Source organism: Erinaceus europaeus, chromosome 7 (genome assembly GCF_950295315.1).
Source record: "Erinaceus europaeus chromosome 7, mEriEur2.1, whole genome shotgun sequence".
In the NCBI taxonomy this organism is placed as follows: Eukaryota; Metazoa; Chordata; class Mammalia; order Eulipotyphla; family Erinaceidae; genus Erinaceus; species Erinaceus europaeus.
This window is the reverse complement of record NC_080168.1, coordinates 14,069,312-14,085,565: the sequence shown is the minus strand read 5'-3', so window position 1 is coordinate 14,085,565 and position 16,254 is coordinate 14,069,312. Positions and strand designations below refer to the sequence as shown.

The 16,254-nt window shown below is 45.4% G+C and overlaps 3 protein-coding genes across 3 annotated transcripts in view; 2 read left to right on the top strand and 1 right to left on the bottom strand.

Moving 5' to 3' along the window:
• LOC103111223 (uncharacterized) overlaps positions 1-16,254 on the bottom strand; it is a 28,993-nt gene that overhangs the window by 6,208 nt on the left and 6,531 nt on the right. The window contains exons 2-5 of the mRNA XM_060193395.1: positions 7,671-8,083; positions 4,719-5,180; positions 4,448-4,560; positions 1,458-2,383 (exon numbers count right to left, since the gene is read on the bottom strand). Of these exons, the coding sequence (XP_060049378.1) occupies positions 1,458-2,383; positions 4,448-4,560; positions 4,719-5,180; positions 7,671-8,083 (1,914 nt within the window). The remainder of the gene's footprint in view (positions 1-1,457; positions 2,384-4,447; positions 4,561-4,718; positions 5,181-7,670; positions 8,084-16,254) is intronic.
• The window catches only part of HJURP (Holliday junction recognition protein), a 105,828-nt gene that overhangs the window by 83,321 nt on the left and 6,253 nt on the right, over positions 1-16,254 (top strand). The window lies entirely within an intron of this gene.
• Positions 4,182-5,462, top strand: LOC132539380 (dnaJ homolog subfamily B member 3-like). Its single transcript, XM_060193827.1, has one exon. The coding sequence runs from the start codon at positions 4,515-4,517 to the stop codon at positions 5,226-5,228; it is 714 nt and encodes a 237-aa protein (XP_060049810.1). The 5' UTR covers positions 4,182-4,514; the 3' UTR covers positions 5,229-5,462.

Below are 16,254 nucleotides of genomic sequence, written 5' to 3'. Positions count from 1 at the left end.
AAGATAGAGCAAGGTCTCCCAACCAAATTTCAGAGCGCTTTCGGTGGCATCTTAAAACTCCTGCACTGCTGCTTTCAGAAAATCTACAGTAAAGGTCTGACCTATCCAGACTTCTGAAAGCTTACTATCTGAGTTAAAATATGGTGTCAGACTCACAGAGTGTTAGGGCGTGATGCTCCTGAACCAGCAAAAACCACCCAAAGCATGCCTTTTGGTCCCTTGCTGCTGGTAGCCAGGTCTGTCCACGTGGCAGTCAGCGTATGCAGCTGACTGAATGACAAGTTCAGGAAACACTTCACCTCTTTCTCTTCCTCTACATGAAAGAGACTCACGGGGGTGGGGGGCGTGTTTTCTATAACATAAGGTGTTCTAATTTGCCTTTTTTTTTTTTCCTTATACAGAAGACTCCATGAGAGAGGCACACCATGCTATGTTGTATTAATCCTTCAAAGATAATGAACTTTTCACAAATTAAAAGGCAGAGGCCACTGCATGCAACAATTCTGTCAGCACAATTCTCTAACTCCCTGGACTTCTTTCATAACTCTGTGACATGTTGAATTCAGTCCAGCGGCACATTTATTTTTAAAGATGTATTTACTGGTTAAGAAAAAGAGACAGAATGAGAAAGGAGAGAGGAGGGAGAGACGGAGAAACCAACGCCAGAGCACTGCTCAGCCCTGGCATATGACAGTACTAGGGATTGGATCTGAGACCCTGGGGGCCTCAGGCAGGCCAAGCAATGTTCTAACAGGGGATCCATCTCCTCAGCTGTCCCTTGTCTCTTCAACTATGTCACTGCACAGTTACTAGGCTCCACTATGGCATAAGTGTAACATGCACGGGCTTCAGACAGTCAAAAATACCACTTCCCTTGAGCGCCTTTCTTGCCCCGGCTTGAAGCCCATGTCTCTGCCAACGGCTGTCAGAATCTTCTTGCCAAATGTTCAGCAAGGGACCTGACCCAGTAGAAGGTTTGACACAGGCTATGCATTCTGTTCCCTTCAAGGAACCCTGGACCCTGAACCAAACCCTGTGTATGAATGAGTGTTTTATGACACTGAGTCTTACCATCTCTCACAGAGCCCCACATGCCGGAGTCCATAGAATGGAGTACAGACTACACATGCCTCAAGCCCCAGCTACAAAATGATCACCAAGACGAGGAAGCCAGACACAGAGAGAACATGCAGGTGTCAGGCGGTGACACACTTGGCAAAGCAGACATGTTACAATGCACATGGATCAGGTTCAAACCCCAGATCCCCACTTGCAGGAGGAGAAACTGCATGAGTGGCCAGGCAGTGTTGCAGGTGTCTCTTTCTCTCTCTCCATTCTCAACTTCTCTGCTTCTCTATTCAGTAAATAAATAAGTAAATAATCCAGACACATCTGTCTCTCCGGGGATCAGGCAGGAACACGGGGGGGGGGGGCAGAGACCCCACTCCCATACACACCTGCACCAGGGGCTTCTGGTCCTCACAATTGATGCCACCCACGAAAGCCATGTTGGGCATGATGGGCCTGGGGTAATAGCTGGTAAACTCATTCCTGAGCAGCCAGATGGAGGCAGAGCTCAGGAGGTCGTGGAGTGTGACTTCCCTCTGGAGGAATTCTGAGGCCAAGGCAGTGTACGGGGAGTACACCACATTGCACAGGAAGCTCTCAGAGGCTGCCACGAGCAGGTTTTTCACCCGCTGCAGGAAGGTCATGTGATCCGAGTACTGGCTCATGGTCCTGGGCACATAGGACATGGGCTTGGGGCACGCGGTACTGTGAAAATCCAAGCTGCAGGGCAAGGCGTTCAGGAAGAAGACGATGGGCAGGGCCAGGTACTGGGCCACGATGGGGCCACAAGGCAGGAAGGGGTCTGTGAGCAGCACGTCAAAGTGGTCCCCAGCCAGGGAGGCCATCAGCTCCTTGTTGTGCAGCAGGGAGGAGCAGGCGGACAGCAGCAGTGCTGAGTTCACCTGGACCTGCCTGTAGGTCTTGATAATTCTCCACAGCAGGGGACTGTCATCGAATGCACCCCGCCCCAGATCCTTCGCCACAGCTGACAGGTCCTCCTGGCTGAACAGCACCGGGTACTTCCTCAGGGTGTAAGATGGTCCCTCCCGGAATTGGAAGCTGACCTCAGGCACCACGGCCACCACCTCATGGCCCCGCTGCTGCAGCTGCTGGAAGATCCCCATCATGCTCAGCCAGTGGCTGCCGTCTGCTGGGACCACCAGCACCTTCTCGCCCTGGCACCCTGAGGGGCCCAGAACACACAACAGCATCAACAGCTGTCTGAGGAGCAGATGGCAGGGACTCGGGTACCCTGGCATCATGGTGCTGCTGCCACCTTTGCTGCCAGGCTCTCCAGGGACAGAGGTCCACTGGCCTCCTCAGCTTCTTCTACTTATCCATAACTGAGTTAATGATTGATAGAGTCTCCTGATTATAGATAAGAGGAGTTATGACAAGAGAGTAAAAGAGCAGAGGCTGACTTGGTTTCTTCTCTTTCTTTCTCTACCTTTCTCTTTCCCTTTTTCTTTTCTGCTTTACCTTTTTTCTTTCTTTCCCTTCTTTCTTTCATCTTTTTTTCCTCTCTTCCTTTCTTCTTTAGCTTTCTTCTTTCTTTTCTTTCTTTCATCTTTCTTCCTTTCTTTCCTCCCTTATTTCTATTTATTTTATATTATTATTATTATTATTATTATTATTATTTTAACCAGAGCACTACTCAGCTCTGGCTTATGGTGGTGTGGGGTACTGAACTGGGGACTTTTGAAGCATCAAGCATGAGAGTCTTTTTGCAAAACCATTATGCTATCTACCCTAACCATTATGCTATCTACCCCCACCCTCCTCCTTCCTCCCTCCCTTTCTTTCTCTCTTTCCTTCTTTCTTTATTTCTCAATGGTGGAGCTTCACTGCTCCCAGTCAGCTTTTTGAGATAAACAGAGATAGAGGGAGAGGGGGAGGAGGGAGAAAGGAAAAACACCACAGCACACAAACACCACCTCCCCCCAGTTCACTCAGTGCCAGCTTGAACTTGGGTCACATTCAAAACTCAGACTTTTTAAAGACCTTTGTGCATCTTGATGGCTGGGTCCACCACTATGTTTCTGACCAGGAAAACCTGTTTACTAACATCAAGAGTAGACAATAGGTCAAGAACTAAGATCAGGAGCCATTATGAAGTAATGCCCTGGAACCAGAGCAGATCTGACCTTCAAATCTAGTGCTAATTCTCCTCCTCACCAAATGTTTGTGGAAAGTGTTAGCTCTATGGGCACTACATCAAGACCCAGGGCCAGGAAACCAAGGTAGACATGGTCCCTGCATATCGCAGAGATCCTAGTAAGTGGACAACCAACCAATGGTAATTACAGGGCAGGAATAGATATGCTATGGAAGGTGGGCAAGAGTGGTTACAGAAATGCAAAGCAGGACAGAGATGTGGTCTTGTTATGGGGGCTCCCAAAGAGTGGGGTATCTGTGAAAGTATCCCAAGAACCTAAGGGAAGGTGATTTCTTTTTTAAACTAAAGCCAGTAGATGACAGACTTGCCATTCCTGTTTGCACTAACCCCCATATCCAACTAAGTGTTTAATCCAGATGTTTATAACGTGGTTTACCAGAGTCAACTGCCATGTTTCACAGTCTCAATCCCCAATGGCCCCAAGCCCTCTGTTCCATCTGATCTACTGCATCAGCACACCAACCCTACAGATTCCCACACCTCTACCACCATCATGCATGAAACTTGGGTCAACAGCTTCCTAGGGACCATAATACAATTTATAATCCTCAGCCTTGATCTTGGACCAGAATCAGTCTACCTGTTCAAGTGCCTTTCAATCTCCAGCCCTGCCCCCTCACCCCTGTCACTGCCTCCTCTGCAGACATTCTGGACCTCTCAATCTTGCAAGGTCAAGTGCTTTGTACCTTCTCCTTTTTTTTTTTTTTTTTTGCTCATGTTAGATTCTATCCTCAATCATTCCCTACTGTTGATTACCTACCAAGTGCAAAGTCCAAAGGTTTTATCCCCTGTTCTAAGTGGAAAGGTCAGCAGACATCTACCCATCACCCACTATGGTGAAATGCTAGAGAGTTCATAAGTTAATCATCTCCTTCTTTGATCTATGTGGTCTTTATTGTTCTTGGCTCACCATTTATCAAAGCAAAAAAAAGCAAAAAATGCAGCATCTGAGAGAGTATAGAGGGGAGAGACGTGCAAAGAAAGTACAACACGCCCTCCCACCTGTGCTGCATTCTGGGAGGCAGCCTCCACCAATGAGAAGCAGGCTACGTCACAAGAGGTGCAGTGCAGCTAGGTCCTTGGTAGGTGTGGCCTCTGCAGCACATGAAACACGTCATAGAGTGCGCGCACTGAATTCTGGGAGGCAGCCTTGACCAATAAGAAGGCGACTGCGTCACAAGAGGCTGGTGGGCGCGCGCCTGCCTGCGCATTTGGGCTCGCGCTTGGGGCAGCGCCATTGCCGTGGCCGAGGGCGGCCGGCCGCTCCACCATGGTGGACTATTACGAGGTGCTGGGCGTGCCCCGCCAGGCCTCGTCTGATGCCATCAAGAAGGCTTACCGCAAGCTTGCGCTCAAGTGGCACCCGGACAAGAACCCCGAGAACAAGGAGGAGGCGGAGCGGAGGTTCAAGCAGGTGGCGCAGGCCTATGAGGTGCTGTCGGACGCCAAGAAGAGGGACGTGTACGATCGCTACGGAGAGGCGGGCGTGGAGGACGGGGGCTGCGGCGGGGGCTCCTTCCAGGACTCCTTCCCCTTCGTCTTCACCTTCCGAGACCCGGCCGAGGTCTTCAGGGAGTTCTTCGGCGGCCGCGACCCGTTCTCCTTTGACTTCTTCGGAGACCCGTTCGAGAGCATGTTGGGGGGGCGGCGCAGCTCCCGGGGCAGCCGGAACAGGGGGCTCTTCTCCACCTTCAGCGAATTCCCCGCCTTCGGGGGCGGCTTTTCTCCTTTTGATCCTGGATACTCGTCTTTCGGTTCCATGGGGGGCGGGGGCCTGTCTTCCTTCTCCTTGTCTTGCGGGAGTGGCGGGATGGGCAACTTCCGGTCCATGTCGACCTCCACCGAGATCGTCAATGGCAGAAAGATCACCACCAAGAGGATCGTGGAGAATGGCCAAGAAAGGGTGGAAGTGGAGGAGGACGGAGAGCTAAAGTCCCTGATAATAAATGGCAAAGAGCAGCTGTTGCGCATCGACACCAACTAATAGGTCTTGAAAAGCACCGCCGTGAGGAATAGCAGGATTTTTTTTTTAAACAATTGCAAGGGAATTCTACTTTCAGGACAACTGTACTCAAGAATTTATAAACGGTCGATGCCAACGCCTACTTGTTGTTATTGTTGGGATGGACGCGAGTAGGCCCGCTGTTTGCTTTGTCGTTAGAACTGTTGTAAATATCTGTGTGCACGTTGCTATTTATTAAACATAGTTCTGAGGCAGGCAATGATTATTTCATAATCCCAGGACAAAATGTTCACCTTGGCACCGTGAACCTTGTCTTTGGATTTTTTTAATTTAATTATTCCATTGTGAGCCAGGATGTATCAGTTCTACTCGAGGTTTTTTTTTTTAGAGCTTATAACAGTCAAAGAAAGAGTTTACTAGTATACCTGACTTGAATGAATGTGTTAGTTCCATTGAAAATCGTGGTTACTTGTAAGAGTTGAAAATTATTTTGTGGGCTGGGGCATTACAGTATATTAGTTGGAATATGGGTCCAGTGTGTCACCACCCCCGTGTAAGGGTCTGCAGAAGAAAAGAACACCCACCCCCCCCCAACTCAACTAGTCGTCTTTTTTTTTCTTCTGCAGGATTGTCATGGCTCATGAAGTCCCCCCCACCCCAGGTGGGGAACCTAGTCAACCTTTTTTAAGATGCTAATTTGGTGCAATATATTTCCTATGGCTGCTGCAGCAAATTACCACAAGCTGAGTGACTTAATGCACACTTCAAAGATCTAGACAGGAGGGGCCTATAGTTGATGCTACATGGGGGGGGGGGGTCAGTCAGTACGTAAACAAGCTAAGCACACTACTTTCTTTATTAAAGCTGGAGGTGAGAAGTCAGAAACCAGTGCTGGCAGGAACATGTTCACTGGGCAAAATAAGTGAATTCAATTAATTGCACGGGTTTCCTAATTGCTGAGTTAGTACTGTATTGAAGTTGCTTGGGCAAAACAATTTTTAAAAGGTGGTGGTGAGGAGGGGCAGATAGCATAATGGTTATGCAAACAGACCCTCATGCCTAAGACTCCCAAAGTCCCAGATTCTATCCCCTGCACCACCATAAGCCAAAGCTGAGCAGTGTTCTGGTTAAAAAAAAAAGTGGGGGATGTAAGCACTCAAAAATTTAATGCTCATCTGATAGTAAGCTGAGTCCAACTTAAAATGCAGCTTAATAATTATTATTTACCATCAGGGTTATCCTCCCCATCACTCCTCAAGCCTTTTTCCCCTTAACTATCAGAAACAGAAATAGGGAAGATAGAGAACAAGGTACCTGCAATACTGCTTGTGAAGTTCATCCCCCAGCCTGCAAGTAGGGACAAGGTGCTTAAACATGATCAGACTTCCCTAGCAAGTCTCCCCTTTAGTCGTCTCTGGCCATCACTGTCCCCTCTGCAGTCGGTGTAGATGCACAGTGTGCTGATTCCTCCCTGCCCATTTCAGCCCTTTTTGAAGTCAGAGTTCCCAAGTAGAAGACATATCTGACACGCAGTCCACGTTGTACACAGGATACCAAATCCTGATCAGAAAAATCTCAGCAAGGCTCCACTAACAAAATGTTGGGCCCCATTATTCCATTCATTAGAGATCCCAGTATTTTCGCCCTGGCATTGCCTCACTTCCACTTCTTTAAGAGGGAGGGATCTTGATTTTATATTTAATTTAGACTGAGTGAGGGAAAGTGCTACTCTTCTATCTTACTCCCACATGGTATCAAAGCCAGGGCCTCGTGCCTACAAGCTGAATGCACTACTGCTAAGCCACCACCCCTGCTCCCCACAAAACGACTAATTCTCTTTGACATGTGTGCCTCATTTTGGTATCTCCATCCTCTTATCAGGTTACTTCCCTTCTTTATAAAAATAGGACCAGTGAGCTTTACGGTTCACTACATTTAACCATCTGCAAAACCCTGAGAGATCAGTTCACAGTTCGATTTCTCTGATTCCACACAACTGAAGAAATTGGCACAGTGCTGAAAAGGGTCCCTCTGCAAAATAATCTATAATACATAAACTACACCATCATTTGTCAGTTCTGTTACAGATGCTCATCACTGCTGAGAGCTCTCAAAGATAACTAAAACACAAGGACAGTACTAGAGCAGTTCACCACAAGCTGTCATAGGAGGGTGAGTTAAATACTTAAATAGGTTCATAAGCAAGTCCCAGAAGCCAGTTGGTCTTCAAACTAGCACACACTGAAAGGCACAGGAATCAGTACTGACCTGGGTTAATGACTTCCTGCTGTGGCAGTTTATGCCCCCCTACAAAGACCATGTTGGGCATGATGGGCCTTGGGTAGTCAAGCACAAAGTCACCCCAGAACAGCCACACCGACCCATAGCCAAACAATTCCTGCGCCGACACCTCTCTGAAGGAGCTCAGAGGCAAAGCTTACATATGGAGCAAAGTTAGCACACAGTAAGTAGTTGAGGGTCAGTGGGTAGAACATGTTCTTGACTCTCTGCAGGAAAGTCATGCGGTCTGAATTCCTGGTGGCCAGCCTAGGGATATATAAGGAAGGGTTCAGGCACTGTGTCCCCTCAACATCAAAGTCACAAGGGATGAACCGCAAGAAGAACACTGCGGGAATAGCCAGGTACTGAGACAACACTGCCCCACAGGGGAAAACAGGGTCAGTCAAGACCACATCAAAGGAACTGGCCTTCAGGTCATTGATCAGGTCCTTGTTGTGCAACAGCTCCTCACAGGATTCTTGAAACAACACAAATAGTTTTTCCAGATAGGCCTTCATTTTCCCAAATGCCACTAGGAAATAATCATCTTCTAAAGCTAGAGTACTGCTGTCCTGAACAATGCGATCAAACTCCTCCTGGGCATATGGAACTGCATAGGATTTCAGGTGAAGTCCTCTCCCTTGATATGCATGTTCACTTCTGCTGCAAGGACCACTTCCTGGTGTCCTCTGGCGTGCAGCTCACTCACAACCTGCCGCATCCTGAGCCAATGGCTGCTGTCCATGGCACCACCAGCACCTTCCCACACTCAGTCCCAGTCCACACGCATAGGAAGGGCACCAGCCCCAGGAGCACCTGCAGGAGAAGCTGGAGACTCACTGCCATCTCTCCAGAAGCTGAGAGCAGTGACCTAGAGGATCATCCTGCCCCCTGAAACTGTCTCTTTGTCATGAATCTGACTAACAGAACTAAGTATGATGTAAGGTTGGTTGTCCTACTTACGTTAAAAGTTACAAAACAAATCAATTCCTGCCCTTTTCCAATGTTTCTTTCTGTACTTTGACTTTTGCTGGGAAGAAGTCACCTGACATTGCTACTCTCTGCAGAGTGCATCCTAGTTTGTTCTTTTCAACTAAAATTTCTCTGTTGAAAAGGACTGAAACATCTCTGAGGAATCACTAAAGTCCCAATTCTAAAGCCAAATCTCTATTCTTAAATAGACTTCATTTGACAACTTTCTTAAAAGCTTTTTCTCCTACTTATGTGTAACACGGAGTGTATTCCCTAAATATATATACACATTACAAGACAGCTTTCTCTAATCAGAAGCTCTCTGATTTTCTTCCCATTCCTAGCCAACACATTTAGTTCCATTTCCACACAGACATGCCCTGAAGTGATCAAACTTGAGTCTACTTTGAGCAACTGTCAAAGAGAGAGGCATCAGGAAGCATCCTTAACTATATACTTGATGCAGTCAGGCAAGATCTGTTGAGAATTATGTATCTATTTCATGAAATAAGAGTTACTAAGCTCTAAAAATAAATTGGAAATGTAGCACTCATTACAGTGACACAGTGGGGTCAGAGAACATGCCCCCACCAGGACCTGTGTCCCCAAAGACACCGGGGAGCCACCCCCTGGCCTCAGATCTGCTCTATGCATCCCTCCTTTCTGACATTCTGCAGCTGTAGAGATACAAATGAAACAGCTTGTAAGTCAAAGGTTGGCTATACTGTACAGATAAGGCTAACATGAAATCAATAGAGATCAATATTTGTAACAAATAATGCAGACTTTAAACTCAGATGTAATGGGCTTCATAAAATGACCTAGTGATCAAACCAACTTAACACTTATGAACACATATGCACCAAACGAATGAACTGCAAAGCATACAAAGTAAGTACTAATAGGCTTGGTAAAGGATTTGACAGCAATTCCAGTGTGCCCAAGGCATCATTAACATCCACTAAAGGACAGATCAATGAGGAAGGTCACCTCTCCCTCCCTCTCTCTCCCTCCCTCTCTCTCTCTCTCTCTCTCTCTCTCTCTCTCTCTCTGGCTTGCTGTCTGGGTCTCATCAGCTGGAATGGTGGCCCCATCCCTGAATCCAGATGCTGAAGTCCTAATCCCGACTCCTCACAATGGGACCTTACATAGAACCTGGGCCACTGCAAAGCTAATTAGTTCAGAAGGCTGCTCAGCATAAGTTCTCATCCAATGTGACTAGTGCTCATCATGACAAGAAGTTGGGGCCAGGAGATGAGTTCATATAGAAGAGCGTGTGCCTTGCCATGGAAAACACCCAGGGCTTGAGCGCCAGCACCACAAAGAACACTGCGGATGGGAGTGGGACAGTGCCGTGAATGAATGATGGCTGGGATGCATTGGATCGACCTTCTCGTGGTGCATCCTGTGAGTACCCATTCATTGGGGAAACTGATGATCCTTCCTAGCCGACTGAATCCACATGGATCCCAATCACTTTCAAAGCCAGCAACAAGCAGCTTCTGACAGCTTTCAACCTGACGCTGTTGACTGGCTACGGAAGAAGGGCAAACGCTAGAAGAAGAATAATGATGGCTGCTGAGATGCCTCTACTCCTTCTGTGACTTTCTCTCCCTCTTTCTCCCTCTCTCTCATTCTCTCCCCACTTCCCTCTTTTATAAAAAGAAAGAAGACTGAAAAAGTGCTTAGCCTTATGAGAAACTTGATTTAGACTGTGACACAAAAATATTTAAAAAGACAATAGCATATATAGAACGATATAAAAATAACTGAGGGGTAGTGTCATTCTCCCTTGCTCTCATAGATCACATAAGAGTACAAATAAACCATGGTAGAATTTTTTTTATACCAGAGCACTGCTGAGCTCTGGCCTATGGTGGTGCTGGAGATTGAACCTGGAACCTTGGACCCTCAAGCATGAGAGTTTCATTGCACAATGTTGTGCCACCTCCCCAGTCCAATGGTACGAGTCTTGAAGAAAACATACCCCAAGTGTATTTCTGTGAAGCCTATAGACAAGATGAAGCTAAAAACTACTAGTAAAGCAATGGTTTCCACTATGGAAATGGCATAGGAAGATGTAGTGATCTACTCAGGCTACCCAGGAAACCTTTCTCACTTGGAGCACTTCTTTTCACCACTGTCTCATCTTAGGGGCCTTATATGCTCATTCATTATTGATCTAGCCAGCTTCAACTATCTTTTGTTAGTTCTGCATCCCTAGTAGAAGACCCATGCAGCTCCCAGATTATACCAGGCTCGTAGCAAGTGTATCTTCATGGGAAGAAAGGTCAGCACAGCTTCTTTCATTTGCCAACATGGTGATTTCCAGGCACGGTGGCTGGACAATTCCTCCAACCCTGGCATTCACCTGTTGTCAGTTCAAACAAAACGTCATGGCCCTACTCCATCACCAAAACCTCTATGTTTCTTATCCTCTATTGGAAACTCATAATATGGAGCATAAATATATCAGAACGCTAAGTGAGATTTCTCTAATCAGAGCAGCTCTGCTGTAGGTCCATTTCCACACACACAGACTGCAATGGTCAAAGTTGAGTTTGCTTTGGGTGATTATCAAAGGTAGAGGCAATTGATGCAGTCAGACAAGATCTGTTGGGAATTCTGTGTCTACTTCATGAAATAAGAGCTGCTATGGTCTAACAATGAAATGGGAGGTAGGTGGTGGCACACCTGGTTGGGCGCACATGTTACAATGCACAAGGGCCTGGGGCTGGGTGGTGGCACACCTGGTTAAACACACATGTTACAATGCACAAGGGCCCAGGTTCGTGCCCTTGGTCCCCATGTGCAAGGGGAAAGCTTCAAAAGTGGTGAAGCAGTGCTGCAGGTGTCTCTCTGTTTCCCTATCTACCTCCCCCTACCATTTCCATTTCTGGCTATCTCAATCTAATAAACAAATAAAGAAAATTTTAAAAAAGAGGAAATGGGCCTGGAGCACTCATCCATGGTGACATAGTGAAGTGAGAGAAGATGCCCCCACCAGGACCTGTATCCCCAAATACACCAGGGAGCCATCCCCTGGCCTCAGATCTTGTCTTTGCATCCCTCCTCCCTGACATTATAGTCTATAGGGACACACTTAAACACGAGTGATGAACAGGACTGTGAGTAAAGGGTTGGAGACAATATGCAGACAAGCATAGCATGAAGAAGCTAAGGACATGAATCCTTGTATCAGATAATGCAGACTTGAAACTCAGAAAGACAGTCAGGAAAATAATGCTCTTCATAAAATAACCTAGTGGTCAAGGCAACATAACCCTCGTGAACATATATGCACCAAGTGAAGGCCAAAGAAAACATACAGTGGAAGTACTAACAGGCTTTGACAGCAACACCGACAGCAACTCAGGTGTCCCTAAGGAGTCATTAACATCCACCGAAGGGTGGATCAACCAGGAAGCTCACCTATCTCTCTCTTGCTATTTGGGTCTCGCCAGCTGGAATGGTGGCCCCATCCCTGAATCCAGATGCTGAAGTCCTACTCCTGGTTCCTCACAATGGGATCTTACATAGAATCTGGGCCACTGCAAAGCTAATTAGTTCAGAAGGCTGCTCAGCATAAGTTCTCGTCCAATGTGACTAGTGCTCATCATGACAAGGAGAAGTTGGGGCCAGGAGATGAGTTCATACAGGAGAGCGTGTGCCTTGCCATGGAAAACACCCAGGGCTTGAGCGCCAGCACAAGAAACACTGTGAATGACAGTAGGACAGTGCCATGAATGAGCAGTGCCTGCTGAGCTGTCTCTACTTTCTCTCCCTCCTTCCCCTTCCTTCTTGTCTATTTCTCTTTTCTCCCTGAAAAGAAACAAGTCCCATCACTCAGCAAGAACATGGCTTCAAGCACTGAGAAAACAAACAACAACCAAAAAAAAAAAAAAAAAAAACCCAGCTAATATGGAGCGTCATGAAAATGACTGAGGAGTTGTAGCCTCAGTCTCTCTTGCTCTCTCCCAAGCCATATGAGAGAACAAATAAGCCACGTGAGGCTTTTGTTGTTGTTGTTTCCTTGTCTGCTTGTTTTTTTCCCCAGAGCACTGCTCAGTTCTGGCTTTGGTGGTGCAGTGGATTGAACCTGGGTCTTTGGAGTCTCAAGACGAGAGACTCTAGCATAACCATTGTGCTATCTCCCCTGCTCAAGAACCAAATAGGGTTCTTAAAGAAGTCACATCCCAACATGGATGGAATTGAAGAAGATGATGCTTAGTGAAGCGAGTAAGAGGGTGAAGGACAACCACAGAGTGGTTTCACTCATATGCAGAATACAGAGGATGGAATGTGAGGGAAATGTGAAGGAAAAAACTGTCAACTTCTAAGACTGTGGCAGACAATGGTGGCTATCTGTGGGGGTGGGGACATAGACCTTTGGTGACAGGAGTGGTGAGAAATAAAAGGGATTCAATTTATAAAAGAAGTGAAACTACCACAACTGGTAGGTGTCATGATAATATACCCAAAGAAAACTCAGAAGGTGCCACTAAATGTGTTTTAGAAACAATAAATCAGAACAGCAAAATGGCAGACTACAAAATCAATATACAAAATCTGTGGCATTTCTGTATCAAACAATAAATAATGAAAGTTTAAAAGCAATCTTATTTACAATCACATCAAAAGGAATTAAGTACCAAGTATAACATTAACAAAGTAAGTAAAAGACTTTTACACAAAAACTTTATGACACAGTTTAAAAAAAAAAAAAGGAAATATTGTGAAATCTGTCTTCAAAATACACTATAAAACTACCACAGTCAAAATGGTGTGGGGTTTGATTACAGGTAGATAGATAAGCAGGTTAGTGAAATGGAGTTCAACTGGTAGAGTGCAAGACCTACATGCCTGACCTCCTGGTTGAGTGTTAGTGCTATGATTTCTCTCTCTCCCTTTTATGAAATGATCTCATATGATCAAGGAAATAAACTGTGCTGATGGCTACAAAGAAAGCTACAAACACACATGCACACACACTAAAAATTGAACTATAAACTTCAAATGCATGAATTGTGTGATCTGTGAATTATATCTCAACAAAGTCTTTTATATTTTTACCTCACAATCTCATTTTCCTAAAATGTTCAAGACTATTCATCAAATTAAGATGGTTATTTACTCCGAAATTCATGTTGGATGTTTTCTTTAAACCCTGGCCTAGTTACTTCATAGAATTACTTATTAATAGAATTAGTGCTATCAAGGTAGTTAATCTCCAAAAGAACCAACCATAAAGATAAACAAATGTTTTTTGAAAGAGAAAGGGACATTTCCTAGCAGTGTAGATCTTAGCTTATGCCATAAATTGCTGAAGATGCCTATTTAGAATGACTTGGCATTTTTGCCTTTTTTCCCCCCAACTTGCCTTCAATTGAGACTTAGAGCCAACCAATAGATACTGAGGCTTCAGCTTGAGCTGGTAGAGAGAGGCCAGCTTGGAGGGAAGATAGAGATCCTTGCTGCTTCCCTACCTACCAGCAGGTGGCATCACTGGATCCACTTTTAGTAGGCATATTTTAGTCATATTCCAAAGAGCCTGTAGCTATACTAATTTTTTTCTTTTTTCTTTTTTTCCCCTGAGCCTGAAATCTGACATGCTGGTGGATCCAAGTGTGTCCTGAAGCTCCGCTTCCCCAGAGCCCTTCTCCACTAGGGAAAGAGAGAGACAGGCTGGGAGTGTGATTCAACCTGTCAACGCCCATGTTCAGCGGGGAAGCAATTACAGAAGCCAGACCTTCCACCTTCTGCATCCCACAGTGACCCTGGGTCCATGCTCCCAGAGGGATAGAGAATGGGAAAGCTATCAGGGGAGGAGAGGGGACACAGAGTTCTGGCGGTGGGAATTGTGTGGAGTTGTACCCCTCTTATCATATGGGTTATTCAAAGTTTCCTTTTTTAAAATTTATTTTCCCTTTTGTTGCCCTTGTTGTCTTTTTATTATTATTATTATTATTATTGTAGTTATTGATGTCGTCATTGTTAGGACAGAGAGAAATGGAGAGAGGAGGGGAAGACAGAGAGGGGGAGAGAAAGATAGACACCTGCAGACCTGCTTCACCGCTTGTGAAGCGGCTCCCCTGCAGGTGGGGAGCCGGGGGCTCGAACCGGGATCTTTCTGCCAGTTCTTGAGCTTTGTGCCACGTGCGCTTAACCCGCTGCGCCACCGCCCACTCCCCAATGTTTCCTTTTTATAAATAAAAAAATGTTTTAAAAATGAAAAGTCACAGTACACAGGCCTGATCTCTAAAGCAGTTTCTCTCTTTACTAACTTAGCATAGGTTTGTGACATCATGTTAAGAGTTGAAAGGAAAAAACAAAAATAAACCAATGGGACTACATCAAATTAAAAAGCTTCTGAAAAGCTGAGAAACAAAATCAGAAGAGAAAACACAAGTAGAACCTTAACTGGAGTTGGTGTATTGCACCAAAGTCAAAGACTCTTGGGGGGAGGGGGGGGAGTACAGGTCCGAAAAGGATGGCAGAGGACCTCTAGTGGGGGCTGTATTGTCATGTGGAAAACTGAGAAATGTTATGCATGGTCAAACTATTGTATTTACTGTCGAATGTAAAACAGTAACCCCCAATAAAGAAATTAAAAAATAAAATAAAAAGCTTCTGCACAGCAAAAGAAACCACTACCCAAACCAAGAGACTCCTTACAGAGTAGGAGAAGATCTTTACATGCCATACATCACACAAGAGGTTAACAACTAAAAATATATAAAGACCTTGCCAAACTCAACCACAAGAAAACAAATGACCCTGTCCAAAAGTGGAGAGAGAACATGGACAGAATATTCACCACAGAAGAGATCCGAAAGGCTGACAAACATATGAAAAAATGCTCCAAGTCATTGCTTGTCAGAGAAATGCAAATAAAGACATCAATGAGACACCACTTCACTCCTGTGAAAATGTCATGCATCAGAAAAAGTAGCAGCAACAAATGCTATAGAGGTTGTGGGATCAAAAGAACCCTCCTGCACTACTGGTGGGAATATAAAATGGTCCAACTTTTGTGGAAAGCAGTCTGGAGATCTCTCATAAGGACCTACCCTGTGATCCTGAAATTCCTCTCCTGGGATATATCTTAAGGAACCCAACACACCCATCCAAAAAGATCTGTGTATACCTATGTTCATAGGAGCATGATTTGTAATAGCCAACAGTTGGAAGCAACCCAGGTGTCCAACAACAGATGAGTGGCTGAGCAAATTGGGGTATATATACACAATGGAATACTACTCAGTTATTAAAAATGATGATGTTACCATTTTCAGTCCATATTGGATGGAGCTTGAAGAAATCATGTTAAATGAAATAAGTCAGAAACAGAAGGATGAATCTCACTCACTCACAGGCAGAAGTTGAAAAACAAGATCAGAAGAGAAATCAGAAAGAAGAACCTGGACTGGAGTTGGTGTATTGCACCAAAGTAAAAGTCTCTGGGGTGGGTGGTGGGGCAGGGGGTGGGGTTCAGGTCCTGGAACATGAGGGCAGAGAACCTATTGGGGGTTATATTGTTATGTGGAAAACTAGGAAATCTTATGAATGTATAAGCTATTGTATTTACTGTCAACTGTAAAACATTAATCCCCAAATAAAGAATTTAAAAAAAAAGTTGAAGGGTGTGTTTCATGTCTATAGATCCACAGGAACAAAACATTCTTGGATGGGTCTCGGCAAGTGGTTGTAAGTTTTATTTATAGCACTTCTGAACTCAGTCTTCTCCACAGCACACCCCAATTTGGTTGCCAGAAATGCCTCCAAACATTGCCTC